General features: G+C 38.3%; 1 protein-coding gene across 15 annotated transcripts in view; it reads left to right on the plus strand.

Moving 5' to 3' along the window:
• The window catches only part of CADPS (calcium dependent secretion activator), a 1,625,151-nt gene that overhangs the window by 1,186,997 nt on the left and 417,887 nt on the right, over positions 1–20,267 (plus strand). For 13 of the 15 annotated variants that reach the window (XM_085624714.1, XM_085624723.1, XM_085624709.1 and 10 more), the window contains 4 exons: positions 4,830–4,904; positions 6,179–6,262; positions 6,882–6,914; positions 13,326–13,433. In XM_085624714.1, coding sequence (XP_085480840.1) covers positions 4,830–4,904; positions 6,179–6,262; positions 6,882–6,914; positions 13,326–13,433 — 300 coding nt within the window. The remainder of the gene's footprint in view (positions 1–4,829; positions 4,905–6,178; positions 6,263–6,881; positions 6,915–13,325; positions 13,434–20,267) is intronic. The other 2 variants (XM_085624711.1, XM_085624720.1) reach the window with 1 other exon arrangement.

Here is a 20,267-nt window from a genome sequence, read left to right on the forward strand (position 1 = left end):
TAATGTGCTCTGGTGTCTGCGGCATTGCGTTGTAGCGGTTATGCGTTTGTCTTGCTTGGTCCTCTGGCTGGTGTTCCGGAGGGGGGGGGGACTGGTTTCCCCGGTTTTTGTGTTCGGGTGGACGGCTTGGTCCGTCCCCCGTCTTTCTTTCTGCCTGATTCCTTCATTTGTGGGTCAGTGTGTGCCGGCCCCTCCCTTGGGAAATGTGCGGGCCCTTCTTCGGACTTCCTGACCTCTGCCTTCGGCCGGCGTCTAGCTTATCCTGGGTGCACCGTTCCGTGGTGTTGCCTGCTTCTGGCTGTGCCTGCCAGTGCAGGCCTGTTTGTTCTGCTACGCCGTCGTGGCCTTTGCTGTATTCTCTTGTGCCTTTCTTCTTCTGTCAGCACTTTTGGCGGTGTCCTTTGTAGTCGCACATTTGTAAAAAGGCACAGCAGCCCTGAGGAATGCCCCAGACCCATAAGGGCTTCTATTGTGGGCAAAAACATGTTGACCTAGCTTTTGTGATGTGGCAACAAATGATTGTAAGAATGCTGAATAAATCAAACATTCATCACCAGTTAAGAATTCTGGGTTAAATCCATCATTCTTTTGCCTACTGCGACACCCTCATTTGGAGCCAGCCATATGAAAATTAGTCTTGACCCTGCTCCTCATGGGAACAGTCCAGCCTGAACTGCCAAGCTGGGTCATCTACAGACCAGAAACATGTATTCATTCTGGAACCGTTTTGGGTCACAACCCCTCATCAACCAGGCTAGTTTGAATCCAGTGGCACAGTGAGCAAGGGGCTCACATCTGGCCATCCCCATCTCACTTAGGGGGAAAAGTTCTGCGGCAACAAATAATGGATGAAATACCGAATAAATCAAACAATCACCCCCAGTCCAGAGATCTGGGTTAAATCTACCATTTTTTTGCTCACTACTACTTCCCAGTTTGGACCCAGCCATATGCAAATCAGTCTTGACCCTGCTCCACATGGGAACAGTCCAGCCTGGTCCTCCCTGGCTGGGAAACAAGCATTCTGGTACTGGTTTGGGGCATCAATCCTCATCAGCCAGGCTAACTTGAATCCAGTGGTGCAGTGAGCAAGGGACCCAAGTCTGGGCATATCCATCCCACTTAGGGCTAAAAGTGCTGCGGCAACAAATGATGGACAGAATGCTGAATAAATCAAATATTCACCAACAATCCAGAGATCTGGTTTAAATCAACCGTTTTTTGCACACTACGCCACACTTGTTTGGACCCAGCCATATGCAAATCAGTCTTGAGCCTGCTCCTCATGGGAACAGTCCAGCCCAAACTGCCATGCCGGGTCCTCCCTGGACTGGAAACACGCATTCTAGGACCGGTTTCGGGGCATCACCCCTCATCAGCCAGGCTTGCTTGAATCCAGTGGCACAGTGAGCAAGGGACCCAATGCTGGGTATACCCATCCCACTTAGTGTGAAAAGTGCTGCGGCAAAAAATGATGGACAGAATGCTGGCTAAATTAAACATTCACCCCAGTCAAGAGATCTGGATTAAATCCATCATTCTTTTGCTCACTACGCCACCCCAGTTTCTGACCTATTGTTCCCACCAATAAAGGCAATTAGCCGGGGTACCTTGAGGTATTTTTAATCCACTGATCTGGATCCCTGTGTTATCCAGCAGTCTTTATTTAGGAACTCCCTTCTGTGCCCAGTCCAACAGGAGGTCAAGTCCGCCCTGGTGGTACTGTCCTAACAGGATAGGGAGGGGTTGCCCATGACTAAGCATGACACATTTTTGTGTGTGAAGCTTCCTCTTCTATAAGGATGATCTTTTCTCCATTTAGCACTCACAAAGGAATTCTGTGATTGTCCCAGTGGAAGCTCTGGATGCTTGTTTCAGGGTAGGGATACTGGATTGTGCATTCTATCTATAGCTGCCGTAGTTGTTGTGGTGATACGGTCTTACTAGGAGGGCATACAGTGCTTTAACTCCTCCTCTCCCATAAGTGTTATGAACATTAACCATAATCAACAGCATTTTAGAGGAAATAGGGAGTGTATCGATGTCCAGGGCTGGACAGGACTTTTATTTCACTGGGCATTTCCTTGTTGGACTGGAGCCCCTGGAGGCTGGTCTTGAAAGCCTTGGTCCGCTCCTGATGTCTTTAATGCTTTTCCCAGCACCCCAAGTTTAATTGCAGCAGGCTTGGGGAGACTTCAAGATTGATAGAAGGATAGGGAGGGGGCAGATGGAAAAAAGTGATCAGAGAGAGAGAAATATGGAAAGAGAGAGACTGCGCGGGGAGGTGAAAGGACCGGGGCTGGTTTGTGCATGTTTGCCAGCACTGCTTTTGTTTCCTCAGTCTGGTCCTGTTTATCACTAGACGATGTAAGTCTTTTGGCTCCTGACATTAAAAAAAAAAAAATTAAATATAAGAACAATTTTTCTTGTTCTTTTAGTCGCATATGCTTCTTGATTTGCATTTTCAAAAAGTTATTTCTTTATATTAAAAAGTGACTTATCCATTCCAGTGAAATTACTGTAGATAGAAGTCAAAGGTTCTCATGTTCATGCTTTAAGCAGTAAGACTATTTACTTATATAAGTATATTTGAGATTCAATCAACACCTAATGCTTTACAAATGCAACAACCTTTTGTGCAGAGTGCATTTATTTGTGCGTAATGAAAGGAAAACTGGTGGTTACGTTCAATTCTTAAGAATTCATTTACATTGCTCCAAAACCTGTATTGGTGCTCTCCTTTTAGATTTCTATAAAATGTTTTCATTGAAAATCATATGATGATATATTTGTCAGTATATTCCATACTCTTTTATTTTGCACAATTTGTCGTTATTATGCTTTTGTTGATAACCCAAAACTGATTAAGTGAAAGGTAAGAGTTAACATTCAACCCTAGAGCGATTAAGAAAGTGACATTGAAATCATTTTATGTATTGAGGAAAAATGTGTAAAACTGTGCAGGATGAAGATGCTTTTTACTTGCTGTTCCATGTGCATGGCATATCTCCTGCCTTTATTTTTTTGTTAAGCCCTTAAATGTGTATGTAGCTGTGCTTAGGTAGTGTAGTGATTCACGTAAGGGAGCTTTGATTTAGAAAACAACCTTCAAACACAATCCAATGTGCAGAACTATGTGCTATATCACATAGTGATACAATACTATTTTTTGTAAAAAATTGAGAGGCTTTACGAGCCCCTTGCGCTACTGGTGTGTCAATTTTAATATGGGAAAAAGTGACTATCAGTGGCACAAGGGACTTGTAAATAAGCTCCTGCATTTATCAGATCTCAACTACATTTTTAAATGATCCATAGCTTAATTGCAAAAATATTGCAGGCCACAAACAGGTTTTCGAAATCTAATATATTTTAGTTCACACTATTTTTTCCTAATTTATGTGTGTTTTAAAAATTGTTTGCTTAGGAATTTTGCCATGTCAAACTGGGATGTAGAAAATGAATATATAAAAAATCGCAATATCATGCAGGTTTTGCCAATGATGGTTTTTGGCCTTTGATTATTTGGGGTAACTGAATGTCACTAGCCTTCAATAATTGATGTTGAAAAGGGAATTAAAAAGTTATTTTGATACTTGACATTTTATTCAAAACAACACGTTTTCTTTCACTATGAACCCGTTCTACTAGTATTTGCAAATAGGCACTTGAATAGAACAGAATAACACCCATTAAAGACACATCTTGAACGTCATTGCAGTCTCTGATCAAATAAAATAAGGTAGTAAGGAGTGCCAGTTACATTGCAGATCGATATTTGCTTTCAAGAGCTTTCATAATTTATCTTTGCTTTTAAGTGCAGCTGCAAATATAGAAGTGGACACACTTCATCCCTTTGGTGGCATACTTTACATGCATGATAAAATATATGTCCACTTTCTTTCACAGATCCCCTTTTCACCACTGTAGTCTGTAGAACATGAAGTATTACACATTGACATATGTTCCTAACATTGCCAGCTTGTATATGTCACTGACATGTTGTGACCTATAAAGATAAAGGGTATTCAGTGTTTCAACACTCAATTTATGTGCCCATCAAAAAAATTATATTTCATTTTCTACAGTGCTATTCATTATTTCAGGTTAACACACATCATAAAAATGTGTTAATTCACATTCATTTTCTTCTCACTTTTTATTCTCACTCATACTGCTTTTTATGCTTTTCTGTTTCATGCACCATTTTGTTTTGTGCTTTCATTTGGAATCATACTTCATTTATTCTTTGCCTTCAATTGTTCTTTTTCCTGTCTCCTGCTCCTTTCTCTTTATTTCTGTTCCCAATCATCTGAAAGTTTGCTAAACAGTGGGTAAGTGTGTCTAACATATTCAACTGTAATCTCACTCCTCGCTCCCCAATGTGTAATTAGCATTTATATCAGGTTTTTTCTGCCCTTCTGTCAACATGTGCATTGTTTTGATTTCATTAACATTTTAAGCAGACGTTAATACAAGCAAGAGGAAATGAATATTCAATTGTATTATATGATCCAGAAATGCAGTAGTTAAGAGAATGTTTCATAATATTTGTGAAATACTTTTTAATTATCATTTATATTATGTGGCACAATATATTTTAGAATAACGATGCTAAAACACAAATAAGCTTAGGTAAGGATTACTTAATAACATTATTTTCTGTGTGATACCTGTATTAGGGTAAGTCAGGATAATTAACAGCTTACATCACAGCTGATTTTTAAAATGAGAAATAAAATCTGAATTATACACATAGAAACATCTGTTTATACATGTAATTGTTTATGCAGTGTGCTAATGTTCACTCCTTTGTATTTATTTTCTAGCACCAGTACCACTCAAAAATAGATGAACTAATTGAAGAAACAGTTAAAGAAATGATAACGCTCTTAGTGGCAAAGGTAACCTTCCCCTTCAGATGCAAAACCTTTTTGACAGATCTAATATGCAAGCTTGAATATGTTGAGAAATGTGTATGCGTTTTGTTAAAAAGGGAACAGCTTGCACATCCCCAGGAATGCTTTCTCACTATAGCATATCTGCAGTTGATAGCATACTTTTAGATTGTGTGAAACACCTTTTAAATATATGTTAAATAATAAGTAGTCTGTTGCTAATTATGTGTAGCACTCTTCTGAATATAATGTAAACATTTTATTTAGAACTATGTTAAGATTGTACCTTTTTGTGCTGCTGTGCACAACCTCTACTCTTACACCACCTGAAAAACTTAATTGTCCCCTTTGAAAAAATATTTTGCTCAGTACATGACATGCATGGCTAATTTGCATGTTCTTTTTATGAATAAAATGACAGAACTCCATTCTCAAAAAGAGATTCTGTATAGATACGCAACCACACAAACAAACAATTGTGCTGCTAAACAATTTGTGTCTGTCTATTTGTGGTTACCTTCTTTTTAAAGATCAGTGTATACTGCCTGTCACAAATGCATACACGTGTTATTTATATTTCTGTTTATCTATGTTAGACTAGTTCCTTTTTGTGGATTTACATATTTACTTCTAAAATGGTTTAGTTCAGGTTAAAGCTTAACAATAATTATCAATGGTTAATGTTACTCTTAAGAACAGTTCGCAGATCCTAAATTAAAAAATACTTCAATTAAATACCATAACAGCAAAGGTAAACAATAAATTGAATCTTCTAATATGAGGCTTAGTCATGACATAATTTGTGGGAGATAAGATTGAGGAAATAAAAGAGATGAAAACAGAAATTTATTTTAGTTGAGTTGCCTTGAAATAATTCTATGTACGAAATTGAAAGGGTAGTCCTTCTACAGTAGTGATTTCTGCTCCATAGGACAACTCCTTAAGCTTAAAACTAGATAATGTATCCAAAGGAATGTCTGAAGTATGCACATATCTGCCCATTTACCAATATAATGTGTAATATACATATACAAGCTCTAGACACATGCTCATTTACACTGTATTTATTTTCAATTCTATGTAAGCTATAGCATGATAGTCAGTGGTTAATTTACAGATATATTTATGTTGCAGACTTAAATTAACAATATCCTCAGTTGTTTTGTACCTTTTCAAGCAAGGGTTATGTTTGTGTACATAATTATTTATCAATGTGCTTGCTTCAAACAGTTGAATTGTTTTATTGTCTGAGATTAACAAGACCATCTTTTTTCCATTAGTTTATCACGATTTTAGAAGGAGTTCTATCCAAACTCTCAAGATATGATGAAGGAACTTTGTTTTCCTCATTCCTGTCATTTACTGTAAGTGGAGCATCTTTTGTGATATCATTTGTTTGCTGATAAGAAAATTGCCCATTATGATACTTAGCTTTGTACAGATATTAGTTAGTAGTTTTTGAGAATTAAATCAAATGAGGAAACTGAGTTGGCAAATTGAAACTGATAGCCCATTAACATGTTGTTTACTGGTGGTAAGATTACTATTGAGCCTGCTGGAGATGAATAAAGGTGTTCTCTGGGTTCACTATTGACAGCGGCGCTATGCAGATTGCACCTTTTCAATGTGGGAGATGATGTAGGGTCTCAGCATGAATCCCATAAAAAACAGGAAAATACTTTTTTAAATGTTGCCTCATGTTCTCAGCCACACTATTCAGAAGCTATTCTCTGTTGAGTAGAAACATATTTCAAAATGTATGGCCATCCACAATAATTATGTTTACCATTAGCAGTGCTGAAAACGGCAGAGTCAGTAAAGATAAATGCCCTAGCATGGTATAGAATGATGGAAAATATTATTTGCTATTTTCCCGTTGATCATTCTTCACCCACTCCCTGTTATCCTTCTTCCATTATGTTGAAACGTTACATGTCAAAGTAATTGTTAATAAATAATCTCGAGTGTCCTCTTTCCTTTAAGGTGAAGGCTGCTTCCAAGTATGTGGAAGTCCCTGTAAGTATCATTTAAATGAAGGATTCTATGCTCGCAATGTGAAAAGTATTTCTTGTGTAGTTATCTAAAAAGTGCAACAAATGGTATGTAAGTAAGTATCTCTCAATAAAGGGAACCTATAGGTACCACACAATTCTTTTTAAAAACATATAGAATTGATGCCAATATGTATATACACTTGGCACTGGATTCATGTCAGAGAATGTGTACCGATTGAGGTACGTGTCTTGAAATATTTCTCTACTTTTGTCCTGGATTAAATTATTTTAAAATAGGTGAATTTATTATATAATGAAGATTTGACTTTATTTAAATTGAATATATGTATTTAATTTCGTCCTTCTCTGTTACAAAGAATTCTCATTTTCAGAATGATCCTTTTTTCAGGACATTCTATGATAACTATTTGACTATTTCACTAAAAGGATGGACTCCATAAACTGATACATTACAATGTAAATATATTTGTGGGCTGTTTCATGGTTGTCTGAAGAAAATCTTGCTGGAATATAAGATACTTATATAAGCATAAAATGGTTCCTGGGGCTTTGAAATCTGATTTGATGATATCAGGCAAAATATTTAAATTGAATGGAAGTATTTCAGCAGTGATTCAAGCCATTCTGCAGTGGATTTGGACACATTAACATTTTCATTGAATATTATACAAAAGGGACATGTGAATTTCTTCTTTTTTTAATAAAAAGTTGTTTAGTTCCAGACACAAACCAATATTTTACGCATATTTCTTCACTTGCTCTGAGTGGCTGCACCATAGATAGTGTCAATTAGTTAACTTTCCATAACTATTTCAACAAAGTTAACATACACAAGAATGCTTCTATCAGAGAAGAAAATAAGAGCAATATTTTTCCCCTGGAAAAGTTGTCTCTTTTTGATTTGAGTGGACAATCTAACTAACACCTACCAAGTGCAGAACATAACTTGGTCAATCCTATATCTACGTGGTGCTGTGTACGAATATTTAAAGATATATTTCTATATTTAATTCTGATTGATCCTGGATCTGAACCCACATTCTCAAAAAGTGATCTGCGTGAACAAAAATGTACTAATAGTGTATATTGTGATTGAACTGATTCTTCCAGTTTTATGAGAAAATACACAGGTATGACAGAGTTTTCTGCATGAATTCCATAAAGATCTCACATTAAATGACCTAAGCAGAAGGAAGTTGAGTTTGTGATATCGTATATGACTGATTCTCTGGTTTAAATTGCAATTCTGATCTACTCTGGCTCACCTTTGACACGAGTTCCATCATCCCAAGGTAAAATGTGCATTGCCCCATAGATTATTCTGCCAGTTTGTTGAAAGGGGCACCTAAAAGTTGCAGACCAGTAAGAGAATGCGGTGGTGGAGACAAATCCTTATGTCCCCTTATGTTTGTTTACATTTTAAAACTCCCTGCAATTTATAGGCACCAACATCTTTTATGTGAACCTATTCTGCCGGTGAGCTTTACAAAGGCGTTTTGAAGAAGTGTGAGAGAGTCAAAGGAAAGGGGGTTCGCATCCCAATTAGTAAATGAAAGCAGCTTTGTGCACAATGTTGTACCATGTCATGCATCGGCACCTCTGAATCCTTCTATCAGTAGCCAAACCAGATCCTCATAGCACATTGGTCTGCTGAGTTTCATATTTCGGACTTATTGAGGGCTGTTTAACAAGCATGTTTTCTACTCAGCGAGAAACAAAGGCGCTGATCCGCTCATGCAGAGTTAAGTCAGACGCACTCCTAATCTGTCGCTCCATTCATTAGGAAAGAATTAGCAGGAACATTTTTCTGAAGGGAATGAGCAAATGAAGGAAACCTAACAAAATATGGTATTTGGGACGGCCAGAGGGCATAGCATAGCTTGAAATGCAGAAAAAGCAGGGAGAAGGTGTATTGTCCATAGCAACATTTAGCTATACAACAGGTTCTGAATAATATCCATGATCTAAAACATTAAAATCACTAAGAAACCCATAAAAAGGGGAGGAAAACAGGAGTGCATTGTGGGTTGAAAAGGCATTAGCTACAATCAACTGATGACTTTCTTCTATACATTAAATTTTTTCAGAACTGTGCACCTACAGTTTTTGCTAAATTGCTTCAGTCCGACAGTGTCGCCTGACTGGAATACCAGAAAAAACATCTATCTATCTATCTATCTATCTATCTATCTATCTATCTATCTATCTATCTATCTATCTATCTATCTATCTATCTATCTATCTATCTATCTATCTATCTATCTATCTATCTATCTATCTATCTATCTATCTATCTATCTATCTATCTATCTATCTATCTATCTATCTATCTATCTATCTATCTGTCTATCAGTCTGTCTGTCTGTCTGTCTGTCTGTCTGTCTATATGTCAGTCTATCTATCTGTTAGTCTATCTATCTATCTATCTATCTATCTATCTATCTATCTATCTATCTATCTATCTATCTATCTATCTATCTATCTATCTATCTATCTATCTATCTATCTATCTATACACACACACACACACACACATATATTTATGTATGTGTATATATAGATATAGATATATAGATATATATATCAAAACTATTAGTTAATTAACTCTAAAATGTAGTCTCTCAAAAACATGCTTTTCCCTTTTCTTACGAACTACATTGATTTTAATCAGTGAAAAATAAGAGCATTTTAGGTATTCGACAGAAATCATCCCAGCATCCTTTTGTTCTGAAATTTGATTACCCTTTCTCCTACCACGGAAACTGTTTCAAAATCATCAAAAAACTGAAAAACAGGCAGTCACTTAGTTGTCCAAATGACAACAAATGCAGAGCTTGACTAGAACCATGTTCAGCGTGGCTTCATTGTTTTTCAAATTAATGCCTTGTCATTGTTTCAGCAGGTGTTAAGAATTGTTGCCGCTCATTCGGGCGCCTCACGTTGCCCCTTTGCTTGATAATTGTTTGCTCTATATTAAAAAGTATATGTATCCTACTGCTTTCCAAATCTTCCTCATTTTCACCCAGGAAATTACACAGTTGTGTTAACTAACTTCAATTTACAGGGGCAGATATTCACAGAGTATAAAATTATATTTTCTGATTTAAGGCACGTCTTGGAAATGAAAACATGTCGCACAGTGTTTCTTGGATTTGAAGGATGCTAAAGCATTCATTATGGTGCAATATTTAATGAGATTCCAGGGAAATTAAATGTCATACAAGTGGATAGGCATCAGAAACGAAGCCTTTTCAGATCACATCTTCTTCGTTTGACTCAGTTAGAGTATTTTCTTTCCACAAAATATCAAAGTGCTACTACCTTTTTCAAAGCAAACGTGGACTCATCTGACACTTAAAATTGTTCACAACATATGCTACATTAGGGCTAAAAAAACTGGAAAACAGTCTTATTGCTCGAGACGAGCTTTGAGAAATAAATGATGTTCTGTATTATGCTTGCGGCCTATAAGTGTTTTAAAATATGCCTTTATTTTGAATTTTAGGGATACATTTGTAAAAGTTATTGGTCATGTTTACTAAGATTTCTTCTTTTTGTAAATATTACATATAACCACACATATTTAACTGCCTACTATTACATAGTAATGCACAACCTGTTACAAATACAACATTTGTAACTATAAAACCTTACTGTAAAAAGGTTTCACATGTTTAATTCAGTCATCCTGAAACTTAAATATACAAATCTGTGGCCATGTTACACAAAGCGCCCTGGAGCTGCAAGGGACGTGCGCGGCTGCTTTGTGCTCCTCAGAGCACTTTGGTATTAATAAAGGGGTTGCAGACTCTTGTGCGGCCCCTTCTGTAATACTGGTAGTGGGACGCACTTGTAGTGCCAGCACTATATGTAGAGGGCATTCCATCATTTGCCTGGGGGTATGGCCCCTTGCAAATGAGGAAATCTCTTTACCATTGTCCCCTCACCGTATTATGGACATGGGCGCAAAGGCAAAGAGGGCGTCAGGTGGTGCTCTGATAGGGCAGCGCTCTGGAGGGGGAGAAAGGTGACCCCATGGCCCCTCCAGACATTTCCCTGCCGGCAGGTGCAGTCACTCACCACACCCATGTGCAGGAGGATGTCTGTCCGTTTCACTAAATAGCAGACGGATGCCGTCTGCACAATGAAACCCAGAGCAATTGATTAAAGCAGCTGCTCCATATTTCATGTGAATAGTTATCTTAAGGTGACAAGCAAGAAAGAAAAAATATTACTAAAACTTTACTAGTGACTGTAATTGCTGGATATTTCCTTATGTTATCTGGCATGCCCCTTATCAATTGTCTAAGGAACAACACAGTAACTGTTGAGTGCTGTAACCGGGTTGCAGAGCTCTGAAGCAGATTCTTTGCAGAATGTGGTGCACTATATAGCAACTCAAATGAATATGGATGTATCCACCTCCAGAGAGGGTTTCTTTTGCCACAAATGAATACTGATGGCTCCCACTGCTTAGTTACAAGAATGGCTATCTGCATTGTCCATATTCTGGACTTCACCCTTCTGAATGTGACGAATTGTGTTATGTTACCCAACAAAATACATTTCATCAACCTCAAATTATAAGACTGCTTACTTATAAAGGATCCTATTCACTGTGGATTGAACCTATGAGCACATGTTCATCATAGCTGAGGCAGATACGATGCTTTCCTTCAAATGAGAATCTCAAATGTCCAGTGTGCCTCCCTGCTCCGCTCCACTGCACTTGCTGTATTGCTGATCATTGTGCCTTCCCACATTGCTGCATGGAAGCCTCAGCTACTATAGTCAATAATGACAGGCAGATGGCATGACATCAAGTTTCCCTTTTCCCAGAAAGAATATGATTTATTGCAGGGATGTGAGCAGTGCACCATTTGCTCCGGGCACTATTTCTTAATGGGCACAGAGAAGATGATGTTAGGAAAACTAGCTAATAAAAAAAAAAAAACAAGAGAAGTCCAAACACACATTCTGGCCATTTCCACACTGCAGGACAAAAAATTGAAATTTGCTTTCCTTCATGACAGAGGTCTCAAGCAACATTCCTTTAGTCACAGTATTTATTCCAGCTGTAGCAGTTGCAACCTCTGGAAACTGCCAAATTAGATCCATGAGTAAGGCGAGGGGAGTGTGGAAACAGGCAAGTGGCAAGCACAAGGTAAAGCGGGAGCCCAAGCATCACTTAAATGGCAGCCTGGGTCTGATTGAGGTAACTTCATTATGCTTCAGCAGTGCCCATGTACTCACACGTTCACTAGATCCCCAAACTTTTGAAAATCAAGAAGGTAATGAAGGTGAGAAGCCAATGGAGGGAGAAGCATCAGGAGAGGACGTTTTCTGCTGTGAAAATGTATTTAAAAATCAAAAATAAGCAAGAACGTCTCTGAAAATTACTAGAAATGCATAGCCATTTGTTTGACATAGTTGTACGCCCATGATTATCACTTTTTTCTATAGAATTAGGTCATTAACTGCTATAAATTGACCACCACATAATTATTTGTCAGGCCTGAAGGTGTGCCGCATATTTAGGGGAAAAAATGAACAGTCTAAGCATGACAGAATTAAGACTTTAAGCATACACCATCCCACCCTCACTGCTCACAAGCTGAAACACATATCATTGAAGGACTATGAATCACAATGTTCTCTCAGGCAAACAGCAGTTTATATCCATCTTCTAAGTCTTCCAATCTCAACATTCCACGAAAGCTACTAATAAGTGTTACTATCTGTCCATTCTCAGTGTGACGTGGTTGATAGGTATACTCAGTGCTTAATTTGTAATAGAAAGAGTGCTGGTGCTCGAAGCTCTGCTCAGAAGCTTGCAAATATAGCAATTAAATGTTGGCACACCAAATTCCAAGACTTTGCAGTCTTGAATCTGCCTGATGCCTCTTTAATCCACTGTCAGTCACTCCCTGCCCGTTTTTATCTCACTCTTGCAGGACCCTGCTTTCTCCCTTTGCGACAGATTTTCTGTTGTACTCTTTCCGCTTTGTGTGTTTTCCCTCTGTTGCCCTCTGCAAATGTCTGATGCGGAAAAATAAGTGCCAGTAGCTAAAAATGAGTGTGGGTTGCCCCCACCAGCAACCACCAGCTCAAATTAAGCACTGTATGCACTCTTGCCAGTGATCAACCGCAAAAGAATGAAGGCCACCAAATTAGAGGAAACTGCATAAAACCTAGGGAGAGGAATATAACTGACCCAAAGATTGCCTTTGTGACATTAATTGCACACCCAATTATGTTTTCAAGCATAATAACTTTGGAGCCCTCTGATAAATTAAAAACTTTAAAACTGACATACAATAAGAAAAGCTCTTCATAAATATGACCAATGTTTCTAGCCATGATACGCAGAATGGTATGAACTAACACGTATGTCTTTTTCTTTTAATTACAGAAGCCTGGGATGGATGTTGCTGATGCCTATGTGACATTTGTTCGTCACTCTCAGGATGTCCTGCGTGATAAGGTCAATGAGGAGATATATATAGAAAGGTTATTTGATGTAAGTAGATGCCTTCTCCACCTTGGGAGCCAAGGGGGAGACCCTTCAAAATGTGACAAAATAAGACAGGGGGATAAGTCACATTTTGCAAAAATGTACTGTTATCAATTTCTTCCCTTTCCTCCCTAGCTTTCTGTCTATCTTTCTACTCTAAGTCTGTTCTCTGGTGTAGTGTGTCCTGACCTTTATCTGTGTCATTTTTAATAGAGAAACATCACTTAATCTAACCGTTATTAATCTGAGCCTCTAAGATACCATTCTATGAAAAGAAAATCTTGGTCATTGTTCTCATAGAAAAAGTACAAATTAGAATATAGATGTCATTTATTTTATGCACGTGCATTTAACAAGAGGCCATTCTATGTTTTATGTTCTTTTCTATTTTTCAGCTGCCTGGCAATCTGTTTCTTTTTTCGGATGAATTTTATGTGTTTATTTTGCAACAAAATAAATGACAAAACATTTAATGTTTTTAGCCACGTCTTCATGTCAAATTGGGACTTCTGATTTTACATGAAGTTTTAGAATATGGCCCTTTGAAGGTAGAAAGTAAACTTCCACAATGTTTCAAAACTGGGCGTTTATTTTTATTTCGATGGTTAATATTCATAAAGGATTTCGCCTTAGAGAACATTGACTTTGATGTCTGAAAATTGATTAATAAGAGCCAACCTATCACTTGAAAATTAATGCATGAACTAATTTTGTCTTGTATGTTACTGCTGCTTTCATCTCGTGGTGGTCTTCCTGTCCTTGTGACTTCTGACAGTCAGCTTGTACAGTAAAGGTCTACCGTTTACAACAAGCACGTAAATATCACTTGTGTGGTCTTTGAGACTGTTGGATATTCGATATTCTTTTATTGGTCCTTTCTTTAACTATGTGTAACAGTCACACCCTTTTATTTCTCATTTCTGCGGTAATATCTTTGTTTCAAGATGCTTGCTTGGGATTTTATTGCTCAAAATCATACATTATGTTTACGTTCTCATTTGCTGTCCATCTGTGTTGATGACTCACGTTTCCAATGAGCTCCACTTCCGTGTTTGCTCCCTCCCATTTCCTGCATTATCTTTCTTTAAAGACCTCTTCCTACTTTGTTAGTTCCCACTCTTTCGCACTGATTCCCTTCTGATTAAAATGAAACTTATCTCTCATGTCAACTGTTTTATCACATTATATCAAGTGGCATGAATTAGATTCAAATAATCTTCCTGTGTACATCTACTAGCATGACCCACATCCACTGAGAATGCCTCATACATGCATAAAGCACACTGAGTAGCTTGTTATATCGCTCTATGCATGCATTTTTTTAAAAAGTGTTTAAAGCATAAAAAAGCCTGGGGGGGGGAATCACCCATCCACTAGGCATTGAAAAGGAGACAGTCGGTCATGTTTACCAACCGAACTGGAAGTGCTTGAAATATAAATGCACAGAAAGCAAAGATCTATGCGCCTATTTGCCGTGACATTTCCAAACTGTTGGCTGTAGTATTCCTTTTCAATGCCTACCCCGCCTTTTCTTTTATCGATTCCTTACAATTATGTATTGTAGTGGTGTATTTTGCACTACTTTGTGCTGTTTTCTTTAAACATAAAGATATTTTACTCTATCATGGCCGTTTTTTCACAATGCGGTTCTGGAAATATGTAATATCCAGGAGTAATAATTAAATTCTCTCAAATTAGTGCTACCCTTGTTGGAGGCAACAGCACAAAGCTATCTATTTTCCTTTATCATGCATTATTGTGTGGAGTGGTATTTTACTGACCATGCATTCGGTACTTAGGCATGCACAGACTAGTTGAAAGGAGGACATCCATGCAATATCTATTTTAGAGGTGGTTCAGTTTCAGATAGGACGGCTACATCCATGGCATTCTAGGAAAATTATTACAAATGCATTTCCTTTTGATTTGTTGCCATTACAGAAAAGTCAGTCTTCAACATAAGGCAGTCGCGAAATAGTTGACAGGTCCATCAACTTTTGAAAACCTGTTCGCAATTTTTTGTTATTGGTGACTTGTTTTTTAAAAGACCTAGACTGACAAAAATTAATTTTGCTTACGTTCAAAATCGAATTAAATACATTTTGTGCTGATTGCCCTTGTGCGTCTAACAGAAATGCCATTGATGCTGCTTTTGCACTGCTTCATTCTGCTTGCGAAAGGAAGCTAGTTTTTTCTTTTTTTTTTCTTTTTTTAAAGAACATTGGCATATCGTTTTTTGCATTCTATGCTTCTGACTTTAGGTAATTTAGTAAATGGAAACCTAGGCTTGCTTTAAGGCTGTGCCTTCCCAATATTTTATTTGTTACCTATTTGCCTGTATTTATTTTTGTTGCAATGTATTTATGCAGAGGATTGGCCAGTAAAGCCATGATCAAGTACATTAACACAAATAGGAGTGTGAAATCCAGTGTGGATGAACAGACCACCTTTCTCACAATGTTAATGCATGCAGTGTGTTGTAGTGGCTACCCCTAGAGATTCATGTTGACCCATGACCCAGCCTCAGAGTTATTAAAGGAGAGTGGTAAGCATGAGAATGGAAGTGTAATGTGGTGACTTAAGAGGCTATTGCAGGCTACCCTGGGGATCACTGAATGGTGAAAATAGCATGGAGGCATGGATGGACTAGTGGGAACTATTCTGAGGTCCCCCTACAAAATGTCTCCTTTGTGCCAATGATTGTATTCTATCTTAGACATCATTTGCTATGGTGAAATGTAGGCGATGACTGACGGGAAATACTTTTTTGCAATGCAGTTATTCAGAAACAGCAGAAATTGATTACTTTTGGAGGGTTGACATGTGAATTACACTTAGCGTCCTACATGCACCTATGATCAATTTTCTGTTTTTGTATTTGAAAATGTATTTACTGTATGCCATTGCTGTGTTGGATTCTTTTAATCACCATTGACTCGGGTATAACAAAATGTGTGAAAATATACAAGTGGCAAGAGATTGAGTTAGTTGCCAGTTCGATTACTTTAGATGATGAATAATGGGTGTATTGTTTTGTTATTGTTGACAAAGAAGTAACTTTAAATACAAGGTAGGGTGGCCCTTTAAAACTTCCTACTTTCATTTACATGAAAAAACAACTGTATAGAGCCATTTTACCTATATCATTGCAATCCCATCCTTTACACAAGTAGGATATGAGCTGTTTTAGAATTTAGTATTATGTATTTTCCTCTTTTTATTTCAGTTCTTCCCACAATTTGCAATGCATTTCATGTTTATTCAACCTCTTTGTTTTTCATTGTTAGAAAGGGCTGGATGCTACTTGTTCTGTCATATAACTGAATCATTTTGAGGTAATCTCCTTGCATTACATTGTTGATATTGTCATGTCATTTTCACATATCTCACCATGCTATTTATTAGGGGACTATAGAATTTTGTTACCCAGAAAATGCAGTATTGCTTAGCCAGACTTCCCGTTTTCAAAAGTCCATCACATCATTATTGATTTTTAAATTGAATTAGGTTCCTCTGTGTATCATATTGGTTTTCGTAAATTATTTTCACAGTTTTACATTCACGGCTGCTTTTGTACCTTTCAAAATAATACCAACTTTTCGTGACTATATATGGATGATATTTAAGGTCGTATACTACGGTCATCAATATCTTGCATCCATTAATATAGCTGCTCTTGTAAAGTGACTATGCAATGGTAGCTACAGGAAAAGAGCTGCAGTTGTAATTCTGTGGTAGGCATTTCTTTACTGTTTGAGCCAGAACCCACCCTCAGCATATGGGCCTCATTTACTTGACTCTGGCTTCCGTCCAGGATCCTTAGTTTGGCAGGACATCAAGGAAATTGTGATGAACTTACAATCTCATACTGAACACAAAAAGCCTTGGGGTAATTGTGCATTCGAGCGGTTTCCCCATGGAAATAATATTTCAAATGATGGTCCCATATTCATTGTTTTCAAAAATGTGTAGTCACAAAGAGAGATAGATGTGAGGCTTCGGAGGTCACTGTAGACGTTCTGTATAAGAGCCATTGGATAACAAATGCCATATATCGCGTAAGCAGTTTGGTAAAATTAAATACATTTATTTTTAAAATTAAATTTGCTCTGGTGGGTTAAAAGGGAGTAGTCCTGTTGCTTCTCCTAAAGAAAACAACTCTTAGTGAGAAAGGGATTAGGATAATTTTTCTGTTGTATGATGCTTAATATGGCAGACGCTTTGTGATTTGTTTTGTGAAAAAATAGCACACATGAATCAATTTAATGTCCAAAACTTAGGGTTTGTAAGAGGTTTAGCATATGTATTAATAAATGTTCTTTTCAACTGCACAACTAGAATTGCCATATTGGCATAGTCAGCCAAAACAACCACACCGGTGGTTCTCTTTATAAAATAATTGTGGGAGAATGTTTGTTAAAAACTTACCATTCAGTATATGTTGTTGGAAATTGTTTGATGGTCAGGGGACGAATTCCGAGTGTAACTGCGTTCCAAGCAGGCGGTCCTCAACTGGAGAAAAATCAACCTCTCCGCCTGTCTAAATAAAATCTATTGACAATTGAAAAGGTTCACAGCTTAATTTAAGTCTGTACCTTGGCAATAGTTCATGCTACCTACACTATTAGCCTATGTTTATATTTGTTGCTATCTATTAGTGGTGTGTAATATTGGCCAATGAAGCTATATTAAAGTACAGTATTGTGGCAGATTTTGCTGAGACAAGCATTGCTGTAATACTAAAATATAGAAATCTTTCTAGGCTATACTGAAAATGTTGTAATCCTATTAGGGTATACTCAAAATGTAGTCCCTCTAGTATACACTGCAAATAAAGTAAATACTCTAGGGTATACTGAAAACATAGTTATCCCTCTACAGTGTACTGAGAGTATAGTAATCCCACTAATGTTTACCGGAAATAAAGTAGTCCTTCTAGGAATTACTGCAAATGGTGTCCCACTAGGGTATGCTGCTAAAGTAGTGCTCTTTCTAGGGCCCATTACAAATGTAGAAATTCTTCTACTGTATACTGTAAATATAGTAATCCCTCCAGGGTTTACTGCAAATATAGTAATTGTTACAAATTGGGTTTGTTGTTGACAGGGGTGTGAGCCCTGGTCAAGCAGCAAGCACAATCCTAGTCAGAGTAAGGCACACGCAAACCCCGAATTAACTCCCTGGTAGCTTGGCATAGAGCAATCAGACTTAACTTAGAGACAATGTGTACACTATTTGTGCAAAACTTCAAATAGTAAAACCATGTAAACACATCACTAAAAGATCCTGCAACAGGTTAGAAAAATAAAGCTTAATTTTATAAATAAAACAAGACCAAAACGACAAAAATCCATTTGGCAGAACCAGAGTTATGATTTTCTAACAAATAAACCGCAATATAGCACCTAAAAGCATAAAGCACCTACTGCGGCTATCAGGACATGCTGGGCTGCTCAAAGTCAAAAGATAAGACCGACCGTGATGGAGTGTGGGTCGTATACACTCCTAGATTAGTCCAGTTGAAGTATTACTTTCTCAAGATTCGTGCCAAGAGTCCCATTCGCATTGGAGAGGGTCGCGAGGAGAAAGGAGAGTGTTGCGGGTGGTAGTCAGTGTGGTGCAAAGAGAAGTCCAGGCATTGTGGTTGGGTGGGCTGGCACTTTGTATTGAAACTCCCCCTAGGGCTATCGATGCTGCTGTGTGAAGAGACGGCCAGGCATCGCGGTTGGGTGGGCTGGAACTTTGTACTGAAACTCCCCCTAGGGCTATTGATGCTGCTGTGTGAAGAGACGGGTTGAAGGCAGCTCACGCTGATTTGCAGAGCAAATGGCACAGTTCCATTGCAAACAGGCCCTTTTGCATCTTGTAGAACCCAAAAGCTTGATTTCAAGAGCTTGAGAGCCACACCAAGTTCCAGGACCTGAGAGGCACCGCTTGGAGGTCAGGAACTCATTGAAGACACGTCCAGATGCTTTTGGGGAGCTTATATATCCCAGAGCTCAGATCAGGAGGCCAGCAGAATAGTTCTACGAGTCACTTTGGGGTCCTGCGTTCAAGATGAACTTGCAGGTCCTGTTCTTATTCCCCAAGCAAGCGGGCAACAGGTCAGCACAGTAGGGCACCAGTTCCTTTAGCGCAGCAGTCCAGCAGAGTGGCTGTCCTTGTAGCAACACAGCAGTCCTTCTTCCTAACAAAATATCCAGTGGTCCAAAAGGGTACTGAAGAGTTGGTGGCTGAGGTCCTTCTTTTATACACAGTTGTGCCTTTGAAGTGGGGAGAAGCTTCTAGAGGCATGGCTTTGAAGTGTACAGATTCCCTGCCTTCCATGCCCTGTCTCCAGAGTAACTGCCCACGCTGTACAGCCTTTTGTGTGGAGACAGGACACAGCCTATTCAAGTGTAAGTGGGGCTGTGCCCAGCTCCTCCCATCATGCCTGTGATGGCCCATCCAGTCACACCTAAGCTCCCATTGTGTGTTGCTGTCATTTGAGGAATACACAAAGTCTGACTGCCAACTACACCTAGTCACAAGGCCTGAGACATGTTTCAAGGGCTGCTTAAGTGGGTGGCACAATCAGTGCTGCAGGTCCATTAGTAGCATGTATTTACAGGCCCTGGGCACATTTAGTGCACTTTGCTAGGGACTTATAAGAATATTAAATATGCCAATTGAGTATTACCTAATTTTACCATGTTTTAGGGAAAGAGCACAAGTGCTTTAGCACTGGTTAACAGTGGTAACGTGCACAAAGTCCTAAGGCTAACAAAGCAAACTCAGCAAAAAGTAGGAGGAGGAAGGCAAAATGTTTGGCTGTGACCCTGCAGAAAGGGCCAAGTCTAT

This window comes from Triturus cristatus, chromosome 9 (assembly GCF_964204655.1).
Source record: "Triturus cristatus chromosome 9, aTriCri1.1, whole genome shotgun sequence".
Lineage (NCBI taxonomy): Eukaryota > Metazoa > Chordata > Amphibia > Caudata > Salamandridae > Triturus > Triturus cristatus.